The sequence below is a fragment of the Carassius carassius genome, chromosome 38 (assembly GCF_963082965.1).
Source record: "Carassius carassius chromosome 38, fCarCar2.1, whole genome shotgun sequence".
Classification (NCBI taxonomy): domain Eukaryota; kingdom Metazoa; phylum Chordata; class Actinopteri; order Cypriniformes; family Cyprinidae; genus Carassius; species Carassius carassius.
The window spans coordinates 18,133,437-18,160,352 of NC_081792.1; the positions used below are offsets into that span (position 1 = coordinate 18,133,437).

At 37.6% G+C, this 26,916-nt stretch overlaps 1 protein-coding gene across 7 annotated transcripts in view; it reads right to left on the reverse strand.

The window, feature by feature from the left end:
* Nucleotides 1-383: 383 nt before the first annotated feature.
* Nucleotides 384-26,916, reverse strand: part of LOC132119458 (plasma membrane calcium-transporting ATPase 2-like) — an 82,197-nt gene continuing 55,664 nt past the window's right edge. For 4 of the 7 annotated variants that reach the window (XM_059529443.1, XM_059529440.1, XM_059529442.1 and 1 more), the window contains 14 exons: nucleotides 24,342-24,521; nucleotides 23,535-23,749; nucleotides 23,140-23,382; nucleotides 22,068-22,312; nucleotides 21,522-21,750; nucleotides 18,525-18,704; nucleotides 18,356-18,443; nucleotides 18,083-18,189; nucleotides 17,707-17,898; nucleotides 16,474-16,687; nucleotides 14,484-14,695; nucleotides 13,236-13,343; nucleotides 11,319-11,501; nucleotides 384-1,072 (listed from right to left, as the gene is read on the reverse strand). In XM_059529443.1, coding sequence (XP_059385426.1) covers nucleotides 824-1,072; nucleotides 11,319-11,501; nucleotides 13,236-13,343; nucleotides 14,484-14,695; nucleotides 16,474-16,687; nucleotides 17,707-17,898; nucleotides 18,083-18,189; nucleotides 18,356-18,443; nucleotides 18,525-18,704; nucleotides 21,522-21,750; nucleotides 22,068-22,312; nucleotides 23,140-23,382; nucleotides 23,535-23,749; nucleotides 24,342-24,521 — 2,645 coding nt within the window. In that variant the 3' untranslated portion in view covers nucleotides 384-823. Of the gene's footprint in view, nucleotides 1,073-8,181; nucleotides 8,384-11,318; nucleotides 11,502-13,235; nucleotides 13,344-14,483; nucleotides 14,696-16,473; nucleotides 16,688-17,706; nucleotides 17,899-18,082; nucleotides 18,190-18,355; nucleotides 18,444-18,524; nucleotides 18,705-21,521; nucleotides 21,751-22,067; nucleotides 22,313-23,139; nucleotides 23,383-23,534; nucleotides 23,750-24,341; nucleotides 24,522-26,916 lie in introns of all 7 variants that reach the window. The other 3 variants (XM_059529445.1, XM_059529444.1, XM_059529446.1) reach the window with 2 other exon arrangements.

A 26,916-nucleotide genomic window follows, 5' to 3' on the forward strand; every position in this document is an offset into this window, starting at 1 on the left:
TTTTGAGGAAGAGGAGCATTAACAAGAGACTAGAGATGTCCATTGGGTGTGTTTTCAATGAGAAGATGTGTGCTCCCTGCCCCCTTAAGAGCCAATCAGGTATTCTTAACTAAGCTATCAAATAAGTTTATTATAGTATTTTATTCTGCTAAAGTTCACTATATCAGCCTTACATCTGTACATATAAAGTGACAGGAAACCCAAAATGAGCCAAACAGCATTGTATGATAACCTCTGAAAACAGGACAAAAATGTAGTGTCTGAACTACTTAAAACATCCATTTGATCATAAAATCCTTTTAAAAACTAAAAGAACAGAAGTAGCTTCACTGCCATTTTTTTTTCAATCCACCTTAAAACAAAGCAAATCAAGAGAGAGAAAAAAAGCGATTTGAAAAACTATTTAACAGTGTCCTGGGACAAATAACAAAAAAGATTACAGCATTAAACAAGACAATATAAAAATGAGAAAAATCACAACTGTAGAAGAGATAAAAATGCCAGTGACAGGCTGAGAGGACATTTGCCACAGCGTCGCCCTCTAGTGTGTAAGTTTGGCCATGTGTCACATCGGCTGCAGCACAGCCGCATGTACTTACAGAGTGCTGCTGTCGACACACAGTGCAAGTTGAGAGGGGCAGAGGGGTGGGGAGGATGGAGAGGTGAAAGGGACCGTAGTCGCCCCATCGGCTGCAGTAAGTGCTGCTGTCTCTCAGATGTGCATCAGCAGGTTTCCACCGAAGGAGTGGTGCACAGGTTTTAAAAACAATAAACAGAACAAAAAATGATTTTGGGGCAGTTGCACTGGAGAATGATGCTAGGGTCACTTGGTTGCTAGGAATTCATGGTTGTGAAGAGAGCGGTCCGGGGGTTTGCCGCCACCTCCGTTTCTGGAAGAGGAGGGGAGGTGCCCAATATCTACACAGCCCTCGTCTATCGTGGGGACGCGGGGTTCCTCCTCGTAGAGGGGTAAAAACTCAGGGTGGGACATGAAGTTATGGATGGAGCTTCTGGATTCTGGCTTCTCTAGGCCCTCGTATAGGGAGCTGCGGAATGCGTTCACCACCTTAATCTGGAGAGAAAAAGACAAGGAGGAATTAGTGGGATTGTATTATGTGGTGTCTGCTCCAGGGCGGGATGCACAGGATCCAGAGGGGAACAAATAAATGGTCAATGGTGGGAGGGGATTTCATTTCCACAATAGCACTCAAGCTCCGAGTTAATGAGGAAATCAGTCACAGCATAAAACTGTAAGTGGGACACATCCATATCAATCATAAGCTTGAAAACATTCCAAACAAAATGACCACAATCACAGAACCACTGCAAGACGAGACAGACATGCAGCTGTTTGTTCAATAAGCTATTTAGGAGCCAAAAATGGCAGATGTTCAGCATCCCTTTTGGGTTTATGAAGGCCTGTCAATAGAGGTGGGCGATACAGCAGTTGGAACGCTAAACTGGTAGAAACTGTCAACCGTAGAGTATTCTGTAAAAAACTGCTGCATAGTATAAAAAAGAAAAAAAAGGTGACAAGCCACATTACATTCAGTGAGGAAAGGAAAAGAAGTTACTGCTACTAACTCCAGCTTTCATACGAACGTTTATCTTCAAACACAGTAAGAAACAACCAGATTGTGTGAATTACTGTAGCAAGTATAAAATATCTGGATTAAATGACTATTTATAGCCAGTAAGTGTCACTAAACTCTACACTTAACTCGAAGTCTAAAGACTTAGTATTCAATAGTATTCGATATTCAATCAAAACAAAATACAATAGAGAGGACATTAGAGAGGTATGCTGCTTTACATGCAGGAATGCAAACAGGACAAATTGTCACGTAGTTTTGTGGCCGTTGTGCGTGGTGAAGATTTATCCTTGGCCGGTACTACAGTCAAGTTACCATTTCCTCTGCCTGAGGATATCATTTATTTCGAATTTTGTGGTAATCACATGGCTGTTTTTAATGTTTACTTAAGGCAAACCCAAACGGTAAAGTGGGAGGATTTATTTTTTTCAAAATATAAACTCTTGGGAATACAAGTAGACTTCATTAGAATGCATAGCACGTGCATCCAGTTCTTCAAAACATGCTCTGGATCTTTCAGAGACTCTGCACTGTGTGGTAAAACGTCAGAAACTAATCTTGCTCTCTTGCTATTTTTATGGCTTCAACATTGAGAACAACCATAAAGACGAATGTGAATTGGTGTAACTTGTTTTGCAAGGGTCTGGAGGATTTCCCCCACATGGAGCCCATGGTAACAAACACATTTGAAGAACCCTCTGCCCTGCCAGCTCAGCCAATCAACAGTGGCTTAGTCTGTTCAATCCCTGTTTATTTCTCAGGTTTACATTCTTGTACCATGCAGCTATGTTGGTCATGCTTTCTTTCCCGATTTTCTCCTCCAAGCCAGAGAAAACCTTGCAGATAAAACCAAGCTGCATGTCACATCATGTCAAAGTGATGCTTGTGATCACAGAAACTGCTTTTTTGATTTTAATCAGTTTAACTATGTTTGCCTCAGTTTAAAATAGCAGAGATGAGCCAACGCAAAACACAGAGGAGAGAAGAATGGATCAGAGGGTGCAAAATTTATGTCTGCTAAGTTACTAAATTCCATCAGCCTGGCTGAAGTCATTTGTGAAGCATCTAGTCTCTCCTCATAATTGATCACAGAGCTTGTCTTGAAACTATGATTTGGATGACTAAAAAGATGACTTTAGACAAAAGATGATTAAAATACTATTCCTATGGTACAAAATAAGTGCTTACATGTACAGTGACAATAATTGGTTATTATGGTTATTATAACACCACTACTATTATGTATGCATTTAATTAGTTATTTTTTAATTCTCATATAGTCTTATTTGAGCCTACCACCTAACACTGCCTTAGCCATTGCATATCGACACTAAAACACACTCTGAACATTTCACAGTTCTGTACAAAATAGAAAAACTGTTAACATTTTAATGCACTGCTTGGCAGGATATAGCTGGAATACATCTGTCCATTTTCACATGGTTATTTAAAAAGTTACTGTATATTTAATTTCCTACCAGCTGTCTGTATATTTGGATTGCTCCCATCTATGGTGAAATGAACACTCTGACCCTATATCTGACTTGTGTGTGTGAACACAAACTTTCAGATGTGTAATGCAAAAAGCACTAGTGATGCAACCTAAACACAGATGGCAGGAAAAAACAACAACCTATGACTCATAGTTCCTTACAGAATATCAATGAAGAGAGATGAAGACAGAGCAGAAGACACAAGGTGTGATGAGGAGGCTGAAAGCATGAGTGGGGCTGCAAAGGAAGAGAGGGAGAGAGAGAGAGAGAGAGAGAGAGAGAGAGAGAGTGGTGTGTGTGTGTGAAGCAGTTGTGAAAAGAGGGAGAGGCCTGGTGTTAAAACAAAAGGGAGTGAGCCAGGGAAAGTGAGAAAGGGTCACTGTGACCCCTATTCACTCTGGGGTGCAGAACACTTTAAGTGAGCCCTATGAAGGGTGTAGGGCTTATATGTGCATTCGTTACACCATCAAATCAAATCATATACGTTCCTGTGTTGTTGCACATAAAGCTGGGAGCTAAATATTACACATTTTTATTATATTTGAAACCAAGGATATTATTATTATTATGAGTGAGGCATTTATATAGCATTTTATTGTGTATTACTGTACACCCAAAGGATTTACAACCATATGAGGGGGTTTCTCCTCAGCCACCACCAGTGTGCAGCATCCACCTGAATGATGCAATAGCAGCCACAGTACAACATGCCAGTGCACTCACCACACACTAGCTATACATTTCACTTGAAATAAAGCTGAATTAAAATGTAATATAAATATTTGATGTGTAAAAATATAGAAATCGATGCAAATGTTTAATTTTACTTTGCCAACTAAATAGAGTAAGTTAAACAAATACAATTTGTTAAATTATTAAACTGACCAAATTTAATCAAAACTGAATCAAAACTTAAATAGTAAATGGTAATAAATTAAACCTAAATAGTAATTTAAAAAAATCTAAAATATTATAAAAAAAGACATTTTATATATATATATATAACATTATTGTTTAATAAAAACTATAATATTATACAAATAATACAAAAATAACACAAAATAACTGAGTGCTTAATCCTAGGTAAGATCTTAAAATAGGTTAGGTCTATTGCATACACCAGTGCTTCTCAAAGTCCAGACTACGGTCTGAATTCCATTTCGTATTTCAAAGCAAAGGTGAGATATTGAAACTTTTCCTTCATGAAATTTGTTGTAATGAAATGTTGCCCGATTATGTCAAACGTCATTTGCTCACGGAATTTCACGTTAATATGAGTCATTTTATATACCATATTTTTCGGACTATAAGTCGCACCTGAGTATAAGTCGCATCAGTCCAAAAATATGAGGAGGAAAAAAACATATAAGTCGCACTGGACTATAAGTCGCATTTATTTAGAACCAAGAACCAATAGAAAACATTACCTCGCGCCCTCTCGCAGCAGTAGACGGTAATGTTTTCTATTGGTTCATTTCTCTTGGTTCATATCAAATTAATTTTGATAAGTCGCACCTGACTATAAGTCGCAGGACCAGCCAAACTATGAAAAAAAGTGCGACTTATAGTCCGGAAAATACGGTATTTATTTATTCCCAACTTTTGTTATCACTTAGATTATGGCCATTTGACTTCTAGCAGTGTCCAGTGATTCATATACATTGAGTTTTTTTTGGTGGCCTGTCACAATATCAAAACTGACCGCCAAAAATAGATTTTTCAAAAGGCTTACACTTCGTTGAATAAACTGAGGCATTACACATTTCAAAATTAAAATGCAGTGCTGGTGTTTTTATATTTATGTATCTTTGAAAAGAACCGACCATTTTCAGAAAAGCTTCGATGTCATTTTCATTTAGTTTTTCCTGTAATGCCTGATAAAGTAGTGATTATTTGATTACAGTAGTTACCGGGGAAACCTCTATATCTCCTGCTCCAGCAGTGCCTCCTGCTGGCAGAGAATGAATTTGCATTTGCAAGGCTGTGGGAAACACTGGTGTCTGTCGTTCCAAACCTGTAAGACCTTCGTTCATCTTCGGAACACAGTTTAAGATATTTTAGATTTAGTCTGAGAGCTTTCTGTCCCTCCATTGAAAATGTGTGTATGGTATACTGTCCATGTTCAGAAAGGTAATAAAAACATCATTAAAGTAGTCCATGTGACAACAGTGGGTCAATTAGAATTTGTTGAAGCATCGAAAATACATTTTAGTCCAAAAATAACAAAAATTAAGACTTTATTCAGCATTGCCTTCTCTTCTGGGTCTGTTGTGAGCGCGTTCACAGCACTGCAGTGACGCTGCTGACGTACGACGCTGCTGACGTGTTATATTTGTTATTGGGCGCACCAGAAAACACGGCAGCAGCGTCATACGTCAGCAGTGTCGTGAACACACCCACAACAGACCCCGAAGAGAAGACAATGCTGAATAAAGTCGTAATTTTTGGACCAAAATGTATTTTCGATGCTTCAACAAAGTTTAACTGACCCTCTGATGTCACATGGACTACTTTGATGATGTTTTTCTTACCTTTCTGGACATGGACAGTATACCGTACATACATTTTCAATGGAGGGACAGAAAGCTCTCGGACTAAATCTAAAATATCTTAAACTGTGTTCTGAAGATGAACAGAGAGTCATTAATGACATAATTTTTGGATGAACTAACCCTTTAATGAAGTGATACAATTGCAGCATCCCCTTCCCACAGTACCCCTTCAAGGGCATAAAAAAAACCCATTTGTAATTAGTCCAGAGACAGGCAGAGAGTCAGAGATAGATGGGAAGAGTTGTGACGTGACTGAAGTACAGAGCATAGAGGACCGCAAGTGGTCTGCATCTGTTTCTCTGTCTGGCAGTTCATCAGACAGTGATCGTGCCTTGCAGGTCAACAACATACATGGCTGTGTGGAGATGCAACAAAATTGTGGGAAACACCAAGATCATCTAAAAGAAATGACTAACCAGAGTAGAACACTGTGTCTTGTGGCATTTATCTCACTCTTTTAGCATAGGAATGGGCTCATTAAGTAATCTAATGCATGCTCCAAAACCAGTTTTCAGTAATTTTTCTTTCATTGCTGACAGCTAAATGGTGTGCAAAGTGCTAACCAATCAGAGCATATTTGATGTATAAATTACAGCTATTTAGAGCTGTAGTGCATTTTAGTTAGAAAAGTCTGCACATTATGATAAATAATCAGTGTCAACAACTATGATAAATAACAACATACAGCAGAATTCATGAAACATGAGCAGAATAATTAGCAAAATGTTTGTAAAAAACCATTCTTGCATAAATTGTTGCAATGAATTGTCACCATTAAAGTGACGTGAGGCCAAGTTTGGTGTCCCATACTAGGAATTTGTGCCCTGCATTTATCACACATAGCAGTCAGTAGTGAACACACACACACACACACACCATGAATAATAGTGGTCAACCATCTTTGCTGCGTCGCCTGGGAGCAGTGGTTTGGTGCCTTGCTCAAGTCTTCATATTATAATTTATACTTTATATTTACTTGATTTTGGTCAAGGCAAGGCAGGCAAGTTTATATATATAGCACATTTCGTACACAATGGTAATTCAAAATGCTTAACAAAAAGTAAAATAGTCATGAAGAAATAATAAAACAAAAATAAAAACAAGCAATTTTAAAACTTTGGAAAGGATTTAAAAATTTACTTAGCATCAGTCAAAATATCTTGATGCATGCCATTGTTGATGGTCGCACCTCTTACTTGGAAAATATTTTTATTGCTATAATGGTTTACCCTTCATTGTGTCAGGGGGAATTAGGACAGTGAAAAAAAAATAAGTAAAAATAAATAAAATGGAACTTGTACATTCATTTAGCAAGTCTGTGCGACCCAAGAAAAGCAAAAAATTTAATACAAAAAATACTGCAGTATAGCCATTAGTGATGGGAAGTCCGGTTCTTTTCAGACAGTTCGGTTAAAAAAACTGGTTCATCGTTTCTTTTACACCCTAATGTAATGATGTCATTCGCAATGACAATGATATCAAGTCTATCATCCCAGTCCGAGATAAAAATACCCATTCAAATATATAAAGTCAGTAATCACAACTTCAGTCAGTTAAAATATCATAATCATGATCTGGAAAGTTTACAATTAAGTTACAAGTACAGGCAGTGATGTGCACACAATGATTTATGTCTTGAAGATATAAAGTGAATAAATTAGTTGTCATCAGCACAGAAACCATAATCCACTTGCTATACATAATCCATTGCGATTTATTTATTAAATTTACTTTTTGCGAGATTGCCCTTCAAGTCCTCGGTTTACCCACGCTCATACTGTAGCATTAGCACAGAATCAGTTGTCCAAAAGAACCAGTTCTGTTCAAACATGCTATGTCAGTCAACTGTTCAGTAGCTTCATGCTGAATCACACATGCACAGTATCATCAGCTCATCGGTCCTAATATCTGATGTGTCCAAAAAATTGTTTCTCGGTTTAGTGTACCGGTGATCTGAAAACCAATGCAACCAGTTCTTGATTGAATGAGAACTGCTAGCAGTGTGCATGTATATTTGCTGCACTGTTTTTCACGTCAGATGAAGTGTCAGGCATGTTTATAAACCAAATAACTTAAGTAATTTGTGGATTAGTGCATTCTGGAATCACGAACCGATTCAAACGATTCAGTTAGATTTGGTGAACTGGTTCAATGGTTCATTAAGATGATCCACTTAACTAACACGATTCATTTGTGAACCGGACATCACTAATAGCCATTAATCCCTTTCTCTTAATAAAGAAAACTAAACAATTAAATGATGTTTGGCCATCCTGAAAAAAATGGTCCTGGCACTGGTAACTCGCTTGCAGACTGTCTACATTCAAATCACACACAACACACTGGTTCAGGCGTTGTAAGGAATGCAAAGTGAATGAGACAGAGACATAAATAATGAGTCTAAGGAGCTTTAGTTGGGAGATTGTGAGGACAGATTTAGAGGAAGAGAGACAGAAAGAGCAGTTTTAAAAGGGTGGTTAAGCATTCAGCATTGCCAACATGCAACAGAACTGCTAGTTTGCCGGTGTGTTATGTGGCACTCACTGCCGGTAGTAGAAGAGGAAGCAGGGGCGGGCGGCCCAGCAGCCGCAGCAGAGTTGGGGGACAGGGAGGAAGAGGAAATCCCTACATGGGTAGGGCTAGAAACAGTTTTTGCGTCGTTCTGCTGGCTGGCCACGGAGGGCTGGCGACGCAGGGCCCCAGGCACTGCTGTTTGGCCCGTCTGGAATGTATAAACCACGTCCATCTGTAAAGGGGGGTGGGGGGGGGGGAGAAAGAAAAGGAAACAGAGAAAGACAAAGACCAAGGGCCAAAAGGAGTGGTTAGAGCAGATAAATGTGTTATTTGAAAGAGAAAAATAGAACATCCCCTCACCCCACAAATAAAAAGTTCGGTTAGTACAGAGTCTTGCAGGAGAAGGGCTGGCACAGGAAGATAAAAAGGAAAGTTTTATGTGGAGTACTATTTTTTCCAGGAGAAAGGAAATGCTGTGAAGATGTCCGTGAAAAGAAAAGGAGTATAAAGGAAACTAGCACTAAGAAGTACTGATGAGTCTGTATCGTACATGTGCCAATTATTTCTTTCTTTGTGTACCACTAACCATGCATGACAGATATAAAATAGAAATGCTGGAGGATTTTAAAAGTGGGGTGGTGGGACTTTGGGCAAGGGGGAGAGATAAGGAGCTAATTAGTAGATTAGTATTTTAGCGGTCACTTCATCTCCTAATCTGGAATAAGAGTGAAGGGGTGGGAGAAAGGAAGGAAGAGGAGGAGGATGAGAAGACTGTTTGGACTCTTTTTCATCTGGGCTTGGAGGGAAGTCCGGTAGAATTAGCAGGGGGTCTGGACGTATCCAGGGCACATTCACATTAAAACTCTCCCTCCCCTTAACACATTACTGCCCATCTGACTGACTTGGAAGATAAAAGAAGACTGTACAATGAAAATTAAAGTACACTATTTAAGACTGTGAAATTTAGGATATATGGGAACAATATAATAGACTGTAAGATTAGACAAATAAAATAAATAAAATAAAAAATAAATCAATTAAAATTAGAAAAATAAATTAAGCAGAAAACGTAATTGATAACTAAAAGCACTTGTAAGCAAAGGTGTAAGCACTTTTTTTTTTAATTAGTTAAAAATTATAAAATTATATTAGGGATGCACAAAATTATCAGAACTGGCCTATAATGGCTTAAAATACAAACATGATGCATCTGTTGTATGATAGTGTCAACAGTCCCCCAGGTCCTAATGACCATCAGTTAAGGCCTTTTATTTATTTAGGCAGCGCTGCTGGCCTACTTGTAATAAAATGAAAAAGTAAAATACACAAATGTAATGTACTCTCATTATCAAAGATCCTCATTGTTGTTTAATTCTAACACGCATGTTTATGGTAAAAACAAAAAAAAATTATAAATTATTTGTTCATAATCTCTGCACAGGAGAGACTTTCCAAACAAAAGGAAATATATTGGTATCGGCAATCAGCCAAAATGAGTTGAAAAATTTGCAAATATCCAATGGGATATCTGCAAAAATGCAATAAATCCAATCCAAAAAAAGTAGTACATTCCTAAATTATATACAATTATTCATACAGTTTAATAAATTATTAAATCAAAAATGTTTTTGTTTAATTACCTTTGTGCTTAGCATGGTCCCAATCGATTACATATTATATTACTAAATTAAAACAGCTGGGGTTTTTTTTCTATTATCTTCAAAACAACTTTTGTAAGAACAAGTCAATTAAAGAAAATTAGATAAAGGTGTAACAAAATGTTTTCAACAATGCTCTGTAGGCTGTTTATTTCATTCCACATTCACTTCAAATCTAATTTCTCAAACACATCAATATATTGATCTTTTACCCCAATATATTGATTCATAACACCAAAATGAGAGCTATAACAAAGAAAAGAGAAAAAAACAAGAACAAAAGAGAAAAGGGCTTAAGATGATCCCTTGCGACAACATGAATTCCCCATGACCTGGCGCAATGCTGAAACGCCAATTACACATTTCTTAATGATACAAAATGAAAACAAAGCTAAAACGAATATGTTGTTTTCAGAAGTGACAGGAAGCAAATCTAGAGGGATAAATCAGTGCCTGTGGAATACATTGACAGTCTTTGGTGGGTGGGTTACCATAGTGTTTGCTATAGAACATTCTTAATAGGCACAGAACGCCCTCTCAGAATGATCACCCACCAACACACAGACACTCCTGGAGGATCCAGATAAATACATCTGTGAACCCTCTCACTGAATCCACTCATTGTTGGTAAGCAGCAATACCCTGTTGGGTATGAAGGCAACGGTAAGTGAAAGGAGGTCCTCCCACACGGCCTCCATCAACAGAGCTTACTAAATAAATAAATAAAGTCAGTTCCCAGTCGTTTACTTGTACATCTTCTGATGAAAGCGAGTAAATGTTGTACAGTCCCCACTTATCTCCAGGCGGTTTGTGCACACAGTCAGAGAGACATGGCTTGCCCTACTGGCATTTCATGAGTGTCATCTCCAGGGCACATACTGCTTTCCATCCTGGGGCATCTAAGCAGTTCACAAGTCTCTGTTAAGTCTTAAGGGAGATGCTTCTCCACAAATGAACCCATGGAGATGCTTGAAGGCCACTAGAGTGATGTCTACACAAAAACAGCCACCGGCTGTCTAGAATGTTCACTAATTAAGATGTTTTGAGCAACGTACATGGTGTTTGGAGCTGGTTCCAAATAAATTAAAAACCAATGAAATGCTAGAACTGATTTTATTAAATTTTTATAATAATAGTGGGCAAAACAGATTGAATACATTAATCCCACGGATTAATGTTCTTTTAATTAGCTAAACAAATAATAAAATTTAACATTTTTCAAATCCCTTTCTGTATCCATAGTTTATTTAATGTTAAAGATTAAAACAAATATAGATTAAAAATATCATTCTGATTATGAAGGATCAATAAAAAAATGCTTTATTATTATTATTATTATTTGTTTTTAAGTGTAGAAACAACAAAGTGGATTAGCAACTGTAAAACAGTAAGATGCCAAAGAGCAAATACATTTTCTCCAATCAACATCTACAGTGGTGTATTTCTACTCTGTCCTGGGGCATCTGCTGGAAGAGACAGGAAGGAGAGAAGAAGCAAAGAGCAGTTTACCTGAGTCTGGATGCGGTTAAGTCCTCTGAACCAGAGGATCTGTCCTCTGCGCAGCTCCATCTCAGCAAGGTCAATTTCATCTGCACCTTCAGTCAGCACCTCCTGAGGGAGGTCCCCTTTAGGGATGCCGTGACCAGCCTCCTTCAAGAATTTGAGGCGGTGTGTGGGGATGGCAGAGATGAACTGGAGGATGAGAAAAGGGGTGGAATAGGGTCAAGTGATGACAACTGTAACTTATCAAATAGTCATTAGCACAGCGGTTGAGATAATGAATGGCTTTCCGAGAACAGGATGCTGAAAATGTGGTGCATAAATGCAACGTTTTAATGAATCCTTCCGGCATTTGACCATGAGTTCTTTTTATGTTAAACAGAAAAAAGGCCTTTTAGTGACTGAAAAAAATTCAGTACAAATTACACAGAACATGAAGCTGGTTTTATTAACCGAAATTAATGTGATTAAACTATTTACCAATACATTAATATATACTACTTCTTGAGGTTAATAAACAGATCAAGTGACAGTAAAGATTTTTTTACATAAAAGATGTTACAACAGATGTGCATTTAAAAAAAAATGCTGTTCTTTTTCAACTTTCTTTTCATCACCAAATCCTGGAATTAAAATGCATCACTGTTTCCATGAAAAAATTATCCAGCAAAACTTTTTTCAACTGATAATAATAAGAAATGTCTCTTTAGCACCAAAGCAGCATATTAGAATGATTTCTGTAGGATCATGTGACACCGAAGACTAGAGTAATGGCTGCTGAAAATTCAGCTCTGCCATCAAAGAAATAAATTATATATATATATATATATATATATATATATATATATATATATATATATATATATATATATATATATATATAAAAAGGTTTTTTTTTTCATTTTAATAATATTTTACAATTTTACTGTTTTTTTTTAATTTTAGATCAAATAAACAGAGCCTGGGTGAGAAGTACCTGTATATATGTGGGCAGTAAATTCATTTCAAGTAAATCATATCTAGGATAAATAATTTGAATTAATTTAAATAACTGCATGTCATTATATTTTTCAGATACAGATGCACATACACAGACACATGCAAGTCTCTACCACCTATAGTAGCTCAAAAATGGCTAGATATTTCTGTGCAATCCCCTCTGTAGGTGCCTCTGTTGATGCTGTTTGATATGAGAGATCACAGAGACAAACTTAATGCATAGTGGATAGAATGCACGCAGCTTCTCCTCAGTGTCTAAATTCTCAGCATCTGGTTTGTGAGGCTGCAGTGTGTATATGCACAAACAAAATCTTACATGCACAAACACCAGCTGAGAAACCCAGTAGAAAATGGTTTATGTGTAATGCAACTGCCGGAAGGAGCAGACTGCTTGCAGCTCTAAAGACTTTATCTGTACTTAACTTCCCCGGCCTTTAGATGACCTAACATGATAAATCAGTCCTGTATATGGAGTTTTAAGTGTACTGTAAGCATGGATCTATGGAGGCAGACGACCTTTCTTGTGCTGCCGGGTTGATGAAAAAGCTCACAGCTCTCAGTCCTTTTTCTGAGGCAAACTTTGAGATGGTGGTAACCACTCTGGAATTGTGCAGCAAGTAGCCGTCTGCCAGCCTCTCTCGTTTCCTCCCACGGGTTTGAAATCGCACACAGCTTCACCTCCCCCTCCCCTGCCATCCCAGTGGGATTGAAGAGAGAACTAAAGATGTTCCACATCACCTACGCATGTGCATTCTGCCGTGATGTTTTCATTATTTCAACACTGAGAAGCTTGTGGATCTCCCTCTTTCTCTCTGCCATCTGTAAATGCGCTCAAGTAACTAACAAGTTGCTTTGCAATTATTATTTTTTTTCCACTGAGGTACTGATTAGGGATGAACAACAACATTTTGTAGAGATTTGCCTTACCTGGCCCCAAAGCAGCTCACCAACTCCTATGAAGACACACCAGAGCCACTGATCAATGGTGAGGGCTGTGCAAGAGAACGGCTTCCCTCCAAACTGCACTATGACTATCTGTAACAAGGTGTATTCCATTAGTCCAGCAATAAGCCATAAGAGACTGAGTTACAGAAATTTCAACATGGTTAAGAGATGTTTTTTTCATTACTTTAAACCTCTGTAGTTGTGGTGAAATAGCTGTAATGTATGACCTCAGGTGTATTATTTTTATAATACAGTGGTAGTTTTACTAGTTTTAAACACATCAGTGGCTGGTTGCATAAACTGCTCAGACTAGTCATACAAGTTAGTAGTTTCAGACAAGTTCGTAGTTAGGTGGGGGAAGTTGTGGAGAGATTTTTTGAAGTCCGTTACATAACGTATTTTTCGGGCTATAAGTCGCACCTGAGTATAAGTCGCATCAGTCCAAAAAAATGTCATGATGAGGGAAAAAACATATATAAGTCGCACCGGACTATAAGTCGCATTTATTTAGACCCAAGAACCAAGAGAAAACATTACCATCTACAGCCGCGAGAGGGTGCTCTAAGCTGCTCAGTGTAGACTACAGGAGCACAGAGCAGCATCTCTGGCAGCATAGAGCACCCTCTCGCGGCTGTAGACGGTAATGTTTTCTGTTAGTTAATTTCTCTCGGTTCATGTCAAATTAATTTTGATAAATAAGTCACACCTGACTATAAGTCGCAGGACCAGCCAAACTATGAAAAAAAGTGCGACTTATAGTCCGGAAAATACGGTAATAATGGATCGCGCAAATTTGAGTTAAAAAAGTAAGACTGATTACTTACTAATTGCTAGTTAGTCAGACTAGTCCAGTGTTTAAGTCAACTGGCTGCAGATGTGTGTATAACAATATAAAGTGTCAAATGTATGTATCCTGAGGGAGACAATCAGCAGGTAAAGCAGTTTACCTGACCATTGTTGGGGACCTCTTTTATTTATACATTTTTTTTAAGTTTCATCACCGATTTGTACCCTATTGTGGAAAGAGTTTAACTGTAGCTAAGCAGCAACTTAGCACATTAATACACAATTCAGTCAACATGCAGTGATAGAAGCCTTTTCTTTCTACAACAGCTTTTAAACAAGCAAAAAACTATCCCATTTTCATAAAGATTATATAGTCATATACTTAGAGGCATTGAGAGAGGCTATGCTTTTATTTGATAATGCACATTTTAAGAAATTTTATACCTGCAGAGCAAAGGTTCCCAGAACAACGCAGCAGAAAATGGGGTTCCTGTAAATTCCCTCAAACACGTTCCTCTCTCCATGGATTTTGCGGGCATTGATCTCATTGAAAAGCTGCATCATGACGAAGACGTTGAAGATTATGGTGTAGTGTTCGGATGGTGGGGAGTGCAGAGGGGAGTTGCGGCCACTATCAATGTTAAAGATTTTCTCACCTTTGGGCAGAGAAAAACGGTTTCCATAAATAAGTTATGTGAAAGATCATGATCAGTTTCAAAAAGTCAGTGTTGTATGTCAGGAAGGATCTCAGTAAATACAGGGGCATCTCAATAAATTAGAATGTTGTAGAAAAGTTCATTTATTTCAGTAATTTAACTCAAATTGTGAAACTCGTGTATTAAATAAATTCAGTGCACACAGACCGAAGTACATTAAGTCTTTGGTTCTTTTAACTGCAATGAAAAAAAAAAAGACTAAAACCACTTCAGACAGTGTGCACTGAATTTATTTAATACATGAGTTTCACAATTTCAGTTGAATTACTGAAATGTACTTTCCCACAACATGCTAAATTTATTGAAATGCACCTGTACATGCTACTGTTGATTTAAAAATATACAGTCAAGTGTAATGTCCATTGAGACAGAGTATGTATTCAAACTTCATAGAATGGGGTCTTCTGTACAGCTGTTCCTTAACCCATGGGCAATGTAATCTTGTGATAAACTTGTCTAGTCAGGTGGCAGCAGTACAACATGGGAACATTTACAGGGAACTCTCCTGAAGCACTGTGGCATGCCTTAGGGCTTTAGGTAGTCTGCGATGTGATCTATTGCACTGTAGGCAGCAAAGACTGATTTAAATCCAGGATTTACATATTTGCTGCCTATTACTAGCAAGTTTCCACTGTGAAATTCTCAGTTGGGATCGAGACTTTTAACTTAACACCTTTAACATGCAAGCCTAATGTGGAAAAAAATACTCAAAAATGCATATATATAAAAAACCATCTTCATTACATTCATTAGAGTTAGAAAAGCGAGAATTCAGAGAAAGCAATGAGCTTTTAGCTTTCATTAATGGCAAGGAGAATATTTAACATCAGTCTACAGAGTTGTAATAATGATCTTAAATTACAATATTCACAAAAAGTAAAATGCTAATTTTATTAAAATAATATTCATTTTAATTTTGCAAATAAGCATTTTATAAAAGTCATATAAAGAGATGATTATGCAGAGAGACAAACCTTCAGATCCATTTAGACTTGAGACGAACGTTTCACAAAGTAGTTTTCCCTAAAATGTCCAATACTGACATTTCATGGTAAAACTTATTGGTGGTTAAAGGAGCACTGCGTAGGTTCTGAAATTTCTAACCGTTACTGACACCAGTGGCCGTTAGAGGAACTGCAGCCAGTCTCATGCTAGTTCTCAGTGCACACGCTCTTTTTTTTTTTTTTACTCACGAGGAGTGTCCGTGGGTGTCTGAATTGTGCTGGAGGGTGGTCGCTTCTTTCCATCCGCAGAGTCCATTTGAAAACACTATTGCCGCTGCTTACTATAATGGCTGGCATGCCATACGGTTGTAAGCCCAAGTAGACGAGAACACGCATGACGTCACATTTTGTGAATTTTCGCGCCAATTCGGGCCCGACTCCTCCACACACAATTGAGCCTACAGGCTGATAGAGGCAACCGTGGTGGACAGTCGAGGTGTCATTCTTTTTTTTACATAATGGTTGGCTCATACATGTACAAATGAAAACTCTATCTTAAAGATTTTTTTTTAAGTAAAAACCTCCACATAGCTCCTTTAAGGCACATTCTAATGTTTTGAATATTACAAAAGAGAAATGCTAGTTGCTAAGCAACCATCATTCCCATTTGAGTTTTCATTACAGTTCAAAGTGCCATAAAAAGTAAATAATTATGATTACTGACATTCATTTGGACTTGATTTGGACTTAATCATGAATACAAAAGCCTCTTACCAGCAAAGAGAAGAGTAAATGTGATGGTAAGCTGGTAAACAGCATGACCCAAAATGTTCTTCATCATAGTCCTGGAAATGAGTGGCTTGTCTCGTCCGTAAGGTCTCCTCAGCAGGAGCGCTTCTGTTGGGGGTTCTGTTGCCAGAGCCAAAGAAGCCAGAGTATCCATAATCAGATTTACCCACAACATCTGAACAGCTTTAAGTGGAGAGTCCTGCAGACAAAACAAACTGAAATGAGACTCCACAGACAGGACATTACTACAGTATTGTCATATGTAATGTAGTTAGGCAGGGACACAACAAGACTGTCCAGCCCATTATTAGCCAAAATCTGGCATCAGCACTAAATGGCCTTAGTATGTTCACTATAAACATAAAATACTTGGCTGAGATCTGTTATGGCACGTTATGATGAATTGTCTCCCACAATGCCATTCTTAACCACCAAATACTCATATTTATACTCCTGAAACCCAGCAATCTTTTTGGTAACATTTTATTTTAAGGTCAGATTCTCACTATTAACTAGTTGCATTCATATTACTAGTGTATTGGCTGTTTATTAGTACTTGCAGCCACATACTAATGCCTTGTTCTGTATGACCATGTTCAAGATCCCTTTACCCAATACCTAAACTTAACAACTACCTTACTGACAATTAATTACCTGCACATTAGGAGTTTATTGAGGGAAACTCTTAGTTAATAGTGAATATGTGTTCCCTATTCTAAAGTGTTACCTTTTGTGTGCTGTAAAGGTTATTTCTCTAAGACTACATATGCCACATTAAGTGTACTGATGTTTAACTTGGAGCACATTCTCTCTCTCTCTCTCTCTCTCTCTCTCTCTCTCTCTCTTTTTAAAATTCTGAGAGATACAACATTGTTTATGATTTGTCAAGGACAACTTCAGCTCATTTTTCTTTTAAAAATGTTTATATACTACATTTTAATTATAACAAATTTGTCTTAACATCTAACGAAAAACAAACAAAAAAACATCCATTTACAAATATTTATATATATTTGCAGTAACTTTTTTTACCTGTACCATCTTGCCTGAATTTTTTCACAGGACAATAATTCTGAATTACCTGATATTATGAAAATTATTATAAGATTTCCTTCCCTCAAGATTCATAATTCTTATTTCGAAATACTAAACAATTATATAACGACATAAATCTATACGCTGGGTCTGAGGAAGTGAAGTCAAATTATGTAAATGTACCTGTGTGATGCAGGCCCCAGTGAAGGCAACAATCACTGCCACCACATTGACAGTCAATTGAAACTGCAGAAACTTGGAGATGCTGTCATAGACATTGCGCCCCCACATCACAGCTTTGACGATACTGGTGAAGTTGTCATCGGTAAGGATGATGTCAGAGGCCTCCTTTGCAACATCTGTGCCCGCAATACCCTGTTAGACAAAGAAAGAAACTCTTTTATAGAATGCCTGCATAAATGTCCGAGCAGTCTACCTCTACCTAAAACAAACTAGGTCAGAATAATATATGCACAAAATGTTTGAATAAAACCATATTTGTAAGAAAAACAACAGTTGTGCGATTATAGGAACACATACAGAAAAGCCAATCATTTACCATAGCAAAGCCAACATCTGCTTTTTTAAGGGCAGGTCCGTCATTAGTGCCATCTCCAGTCACAGCCACCACCTGTCTGGTTTCTCCAACTGTGCTGTCAATGATGCCTGAAAGACAATACAGAAACTGCCTAAAGATAAACCAAAATGTATGTGAATAAACCTTCCACCAGTTGGTTTTCAAACACTTTGTTTTATAATTTAAGCTTAAATAGTGATGTTATCAGTGGAAGAGTGAATTAGAAGCTCTTCCAACTATAGGTAAAGATCTCACCTTTAACCAGAGTGTGTTTGTCTGTTGGCGAGGAACGAGCCAGAACACGCAGTTTGGGCCAGACCTTGTCAAGACGCTCTTGTTCAACCTAAAGATGAAGACAACACTGAAATAAACACTTTACATGTCGACTTAAGACATCTGCAGATACAGCTCTGTAGCTCTTTACCTCTCCTTTGTCATTGCGAATCTGCTGGTTGAAGTCTTTGCCTTCCAGGCACAGGAAGTCCTCTCCAGGCTGCAGAATTCCACATTTGGTGGCGATGGCGCGGGCTGTGTTGATGTTGTCTCCAGTGACCATTCGGACAGTGATGCCTGCTCGCTGACATTTAGAGATAGCCTCAGGGACCTGCACACCGGAGGAATAGAAGGACCATTATATACAAAGCATGTTGAGCAGCCTAGCAACCACTGCCATATCCATTCAGCCACTTCGGTTTTGAATCTGGAGATAAATATATCTGATAATTGGAAAATAAATAAGAGATCAATGTAAAATAGTCTGGATGTACTTGGATCAAACTCCATTAGACAGAGGATTTCACAATTAATTATCATCAAGATTTCAATCCATTTCCCCAGTTGCGCAATAATGGCAAAATATATGATAAATAAACAGTTAGTAATCTATATTCTCAAATGTTCCATTGCGTATAGCCCTTCACCACTGTGCTTAAGAAAAAATAAAATAAAAAAATAAGCAAAAACATTAGAAAAAAAATGATTATAAAATATTATTTTATATAATAAATAATGTTCATTTAATTGAAACCACTTAATTGAAACCAATTTATATAAAAATGTAAAATGTTAAAAAGAAAAATTTATTTTTCGGTAATAAATCATATTTAGTGACCGTTTTAAATATATTAACAAGGCTGATTCCCATGGAAAAGAGGTTCCCTGCATTTCGTTGCCATTATAGACATTGTGGCTAAAAGCAAGACAAATTTCTTCATCCATGTCACTGCTGGACTTTTTCAGTGAGAGATGAGGACATTGCAGTCACTCTTAGTGAGGCATCCTGTCAGCTCATTGTGTGTTAAGCAGTAAGAGGTACCGAGACAACTTAACGCATGAAGAGGCAGGATCCAGAGGTTTTGAGTATGTATGCTGGAGTCCTATATAATTATCCCCACTCAGTCTTGCAATGTATCAAACCATACCCGTAATTAGAACCAATAAGCTCATTTATTTATAGATAATTAAAAACCTCCCAGTGCTTCCATGGACAGAGATACTTCACAAGGGATGCATGTGAGGAACATGTTGCTTGATTTAGAGAAACCTGTGTGTGCATTAATAAACTCTAGACTTGCCTCTTGTCTTCCCTGCAATAGCAGAAATAAACCAAATAAGATTCATTTTCACTAGGACAAAAACATTCAAGTCCATTTTATAATCTCAATCACAATTTAATTTCAAAGCTGTAAATGGGCTAGCCCCACTCTCAGACCAATGCCATAACATAATATTGCCCTCTGCATCAACTCCAACCATAAAACACAGTATTTTGTGCCAGCTCAAAGCAAATTTCTGTTAGCAGGGTTTCTGCAGAATTTTTAAGCTCAAATTTAAGGCTTTAAGACCTTTTTTAAGACCTGCACAAATAAAATTAATACTATATGAGCGAGGTAGAGCAATGTCTATAGTACCATATTAAACTGTAAAAGAGCATCATTTACAGTTCAGATACAAGTTTTCACAAAAACTAAGTTTTATAAAATGATCAACTTTACATTTCAGCCTTTGAACCATTGTTAGGAAAATGGATGAATCAAATGTATTAATAATTATATTAATTTAAACAATTATTATCAATACATTTTTATATTAAATAATAGAAATTAGGGGTGTGCGATATTTAAAAAAAATTGAGTGTGTTATTGTGCTGGTATCTTAAAGACTACTGTGGACAGCTGACAGTTTTATGGGCATTTTTACCTTTAAGCCATTTTTTTCTATAAGTGTGCACAATCTTTTGAGTCAAATTCTTGCATTTGGGTTGTTGCCAAGCAAATTAAATCAGTATCAGTAGTAAATTTTTTCTTTGCAATGCAGAAGGAAACGCATAAGCTGCATTAGAAATGGCATTTAGATGCATTTACACACTATTTAACACAGTTCTGAGGGACATTAAATACTTTAACCTGCATTTACAAATTCATAAATGTGACCCTGGACCACAAAACCAGCCTTAAGTCCAGGCCCAGTGCCAGAGGGGGGGCCAGGGGGGCTTGGCAGAGCAACTGACTGCATTGTAAATGGAAAGAGGATAATAATCGATTCAACAAAAGCAACCATTCTACACCGCAATTAACTTCCAAAAATGTATATTTGTTCGTTGGTTTATGATTACTCGATAGGGATTTTTAACTATAATTTTATATGAAATCACAACAATCAGTTTAAATATTTAAGATCTAAGCAACTGGGAGGAAAAAAAAACATTTACTGAGGAAATTTCCTTTACTCCAAGTTTTTGTTAATTTTCATGACTCAATGACTTCTTAAGGCTTTTTTTTTAAATAGAAAAGTTCTCTAAAAATTCCAGGCTAAAACTTACTGGCTATTCTTTTTGTTTCCTTTGATCTACTCATAATGATGCCAAGCTGGGATGCTTAACAGTAAAAAATAATTGTATAGTTGTGGACTTACAGAAAGGATGGCTTTTAAGCACATTGTAGAAGGGAACAGAGATAAAATTGATCAATAAAGTCTGAAGGAAACATTTTAACCTAAATATCAGTCATGCATTCCATTATAGAATTACATATGCCACCTCATTTGAGGGAAACAGACGTTAATTCTGCACTGATCCAATATCATAATTAAAAACAGCACATCGCCTGTCATGTACTTATTTTACCACCTTCAAGGGAATTAGGTCAGTTTGTCCCTCCACCAATGAGGCCACACTTTCACATAGTACTTGACACTGCAAATAATCCATCATCATCACATGATAATCAAGGTCAATAAATTTTCATTACATGAAATGTGGCGGGTTGCCCCAGTCGCGAAAAAGCCGGCCCCTAATGATTGTCATGTCTCATTATGAACAGAGGCCTGAAGTATACAAATCTCCAGCCCATGTGAAGTGTGCAATTCCAGCACTATGGACAAGCACGCCGCTATTAGCAAAAAACAGGACCATTTCTCTCACCTCAGGACGAACGGGGTCTTCAATACCCACAACACAGATGCAGGTCAGGTCATTCAGAATGTCAGCCTCGTTGTCCCAGTCTGGCTCTGTTGAGAAGTCCCTCATGGCTATGCAAATGGTCCTTAACCCGTCACAGGCCATTGGCTCGATCACTTTCCGCACCATCTCATCCCGATCTTTGGCCTTGAAGACACGTGGCTGGCCTGAAGCATCAAGGATATGGGAACACCTGACAGAAAAGAGAAAAGTTGAATAATCACTACAAACTGCAATGATTACATTTTGCTGCAAGTAAAGGGGTCATATTTTTCACCATATCTTTCATATAATTTAATTCCCTTCTCCAAAAATAATAAAGTCAATTATTTTGCTGCTGTGCCTTTAAGAAGTGCCAAGTTAATGCTTCAGGTTTGTGACATTAGAAAACCAAAAACGTCAGAACTTTTCATCATATATCAAACTCAATTTCTAAATATTAAGTAAAAATGTTATTCCTTATAAGACAAGACCCCTTTAAGAGCTTGAGAATAAGTTTATTTAGCATACTTGCGCAGGACAATCTCAGAGGCGCCTTTGCTGTACATTCGGAAGCCGGGACCACTGCTGTTCTTTAGTACAGTGCTCATGCTCTTCCGGGAGGAGTTGAATGTGTAAACCTTATAAAGTTTCTCCTCAGGAACCTCATCTCTAATAGGCTGATAGTCTCTCTTCAGGTCCAACACCAGACCAAGAAGGGCACACTCTGTCTTATTACCCACGTGCCTTGGCAGACCTCCCTCCTTCTCAGAAGGCTATGAGAAAGAAAGATGTATGGTAAATAGTAGTCAAGAAAGGTTCAAAACGAAAAATAATTTAATCGATATTTTCAGAGAAAAAAAATAATAACTTGCAATCATTGAAACATATTGTGGCAGACAAGTAAAGGACTGAACAGACATAAGAAAATGGCTGCAAATTATGTCCATATATTGTTTTATTACACATCTTTGAACATAATTCTTTCTCTGCCTGACCACAATCCATTTTGCTAAGTGTTTGATTTTTCAATCTGTTTGATGTATTCTAAAAAGTAGTTCAGACTATTGTCATTTTATTAAATTAAATTAAAATTTATGCATTTAGCAGACGCTTTTATCCAAAGCGATTTACAGTGCATTCAGGCTATCAATTTTTACCTTTACTCATGTGTTCCTGGGGAATCGAACCCCCAACCTTGCGCTTGATATCGCAATGCTCTACCAATTGAGCTACAGGAACACTATTTTATGATTATTTATTGTATATACAAAGTATATAGTACAGAGCAAAATAATACTTTGAATTTGAATGTTATTTTTACATTATCAGTTTTCATTGTAACTTTATTGTTTAGTAATTTGTTGTGCTTTTGTCTTTTTTTATATTACGGTTTATATTTATTATTATTATTTAATGCAATTAAAATGCCTTATGTGAATGGCTCCCTAGTCATTTTGTGCTGTCTGCTCTTGGTAAGTGTGTTTTGGCTGGGGTTTCATTGTGGACTTCTAATTTGACAACCCTATAATTAATTAATAAACAGAAAACAAAACAGATCATTCATTTATCTGCATCTCATTTGTGTATGGCCAATTCTTACCAGGATCTTGGTAGTGTAGGCTGAGTTTATGGAGATGCTGTTCACCAGTAGCTCAAGAGTCTCTTGATTAATGGCCTCTGATTCAGGAATGCTTTTATAGTGTGTGTCACCTATGAAAGCCTGCACGACTGTCATGCGATTCATAGTCAGTGTTCCAGTTTTGTCCGAGCAGATGGCAGTGGCATTACCCATGGTCTCACAGGCATCCAGGTGCCTCACCAGGTTGTTGTCTTTCATCATTTTCTGTTGAATTAATTAGGAATTAATGTGGTTATACTCAGGGAAAAGGAGTGTGCTTTAGCCCTCAAACATAGCTTATCACTAATGTAAAGAATCAAGCAAAGTTTACTGACTTATACAGGTTTGTGGTGGTAAACTAACCCAAAGGCTCTCACCTTGACGGAATAAGCGAGAGAGATAGTGACAGCTAGAGGCAGCCCCTCAGGCACGGCTACCACCAGCACGGTCACGCCAATAATGAAAAACTTCACAAAGTATTGAATGTAGATTGGAGTGCACTCTGCTGTCCACTCACGGCGCTGGACGCCAAATGTATCAATAACAAAGTACAGGATGAGGATGATGACGGTCACAGCAGACATGATGAGACCTGCCGGATGAGAGGGAGTTTCAAAACCAATATGACTTTTTATTCATAACAGCAACAGCTGTGGTCTGATGTGCTCAATCTCAATATTATTTGATTGGGTAACTGTAGGAAGTAGGGTAATTATGTGGAACACATCCCAAAGGGACAAGCCTGCTTCCATACTGGGTGACACTTTTTCTTTAGACAGTAAGTAAATCAATCCTTGGGAACAAAATGAACTTATTTTACGTAATGTCTGAAAAAATGTATGTGCTTTTGTAAAAGTCAACACGTGGCTTATTAATATAAATACTGTGCTTTAAAGCTGCACATCGTTTGCTATGGTAAATATGGCATCATCTTAGAGACATCAGATGTAGGTAAGGATAAATTGAAAAATGTTTTTCAAAGTTCTACTGATGTTCTACTTCTCCAAAGTTCAAAAAGGCTTAAGTGCACCAACACATTTTTACTCGGAGACATTTTTTATTAATTCTAAATCAACAACAAAATTCACTGCAAAAAGCACAGTAAAAAAACTGTGGGAAAGAGATATTTAACCATTTTAGAGTTTATTGGGCACACTTGATGCTCAGTTGTGTTGTCTTCTAACCTGCTTTTCCAATCTGAACAGCTAGCCTGGTCAGCTTGCCCTGCAGGACCGACTTCTCTTTCTTGGTGATGTTGACCTTCTTTTTCTCCTTTTCTTCTTTCTCCTCCTTCTCCTCTGACTCTGCACCTTCCTCACTCTTCAGCGGTTGGATCTCCAAAGCAATGCCATCCTGGGTCTTAGCTGTGGAGGTTGATTTTTAAGGAGTGGTTATGGAAACAAGGGAGGAACATGCGAAAAAAGGATGGAGGGAGATGAGAGGTGGGGGAATGGGGAAAAGGGGAGAGAATGGACAATTCAGTAATAGCTAGAGGAAAAGTCACACAGTGGGTTCCTAGAGTATTATACAGAAGAACCATACCAGAAGCACTTGTTTAATGTTAGTTGACTTTGCTTGAGTGAATTTGGGCAGGTAAAGAGAAAACTCTAAATTCTCTTAACCTCATTCCCCGGCAGGTTAAGATAGACACACTGAATTAGGTAGGATCCAAGCAGCACACAAGCCATTTCAAGCAAACCGGACTCTACACTTGCACTGGACAATGAGCTACTCAATACTATTATAAATATTAGGTGTGTAAACCTGAAAAAAATATATTCATATTTAACCCATAATATACTTTTTTTTTCTTAAATTCTCAAAAATTTGTATTGAAAATCTATTTTCTGGTTTGAAGACTGTTTTATTAGCTTATTAGTCTAAACAAAATGTGCCTTTTATTTATCTTATGGGTGCCATCATGGCTCCTCTGATAGTTGCATCTACTCATGTTCCATTCACTTTTAAAAGCATTAAAAGCAACTTACTGAACTTGTGCAATATTGTACTATGATTAACTGCACCAAACTGGAATAGACATAAGGGAATAAGGGAATAATACTTTCATATATATATAATAAATTAAATCAAGGCAAACCAACTGCTAGTTTAAAAAAATAAAATCAAAAATGAACCAAGTCGAAGATTCAATTCAGCCACTGTGCTGTGGTTAGACAGATCCCTAACCCCAAATTCCCATTAAGTCTTCATTTTAAAAGATACAGAGGCAAAGTCGTTTTTTATTTTACCGTTAGCCTATGTATCATCTCAAACATGGTGTGCAACAGGCTGAAACTCTGTAGAGCCTACCTGACCAACAGTCACAAAACTGACCAGAACTGACAGAGCTGACCAGAACAACCACACATGAATCGGGGATTGATGGACGGACTGACTGTCTGACTGACAACACAAACAGAGGCACGCACGACGAACAAGAGAATGATTTACAAACAACTTAAAAACAGAAAAAACGGTCCAAACAGCCAGATAAACAACCACCACGAGAAAAACAAGGAGCAAAAGGAAGACGAAAAAGATCAGAGAGATTCTGGTTTATTTTTCCACTCCCAAAAGAAGTGTGGAACCAGAGAAAAAGGGTAAAGGAGAAAGAAAAGGTCAAATTTTGACCAAGAGAACAGTGTACAAGACACCATGAAGTCCTGAGCCACACCCTAGAAAGAAGCAACAGTGAGAAAAACAAAGAGCTAAAGTAAAGAAATGGACAAAAACAACAACCCACAGACGGTCCATTTTGCAAGGGTGCAACTCCCACATAAGCCACGTCCCTAAGCATTACTTTCACGTCATAAACCATCAATGAAACCGTGAACACAGTAATAAGCAATGTGCATATGCACAAAAGCATACGGATGAATAGGAACAATTAATAAGTCAACATGAGGCCCTGTTCGTAACACACTATTCTTGCTATACATTGATTAAAAAAAGGCTGGACATTTTATCCATCAGGAATTGATTCAATTGTGAAAAGTGGGTGTTTTGTACAAGATCATACCATGAAGCGAGACCTGAACACAAATCTTGCTAAATAGCCTTCTGGCCAACACTTTAAGACCAGACCTTACTTTGTTAAACCAATACCAGCTTGTGTAAGTGTTTGTGTGCTTGAGACCAAGGGCAAAACGAAGGAGATCTGTGCAGACAAAATGAGCAGCTCTGTCTGGAGCAGATGCTCAGTCCCTGAGCGCTACAGGGGGTGGGGCTGGGGAGGGGTTTGTTGGGGTCAGCCAGGGCACACTCTGAAAAACAGTACAAATGTTTGCAGATGACCCGGCCAAGCACACAGAGAGAGTTTGCCTCCTGAAAAGGAGAGACATCTAAATGTCAAATTTGTGAAAAATTAGATCTACAGAAGTAAAATTGATACATGCAATCATTAGGATTGCCAATGATAACATGTTCACGTATGAAATTAAACAATACGTTTAAGGTTTAAGGCTGAGTTTATCAAATCCAGTCCTTTAAACAAAAGGCATTTGAAGTTTTTATGGTGGAAATTAAATATCAACATATGTCTGCCTAAATATTATTTATGAGCAGAAAACATTGCAGATAATAGGGATGAGAGTAAGATGGTCGAATAGTTGTCCAACCATGAAGTACTGACCATCACCAACTGACTGTTCGTCTAGATGGAAAAAGCTTTTTTTTTTTCCATTGTTGCAATGCATATCTCACTATAGCATAAAAATAAATAATAATAAAATTTTATAAACAATATTTTTTGTGGGTGTG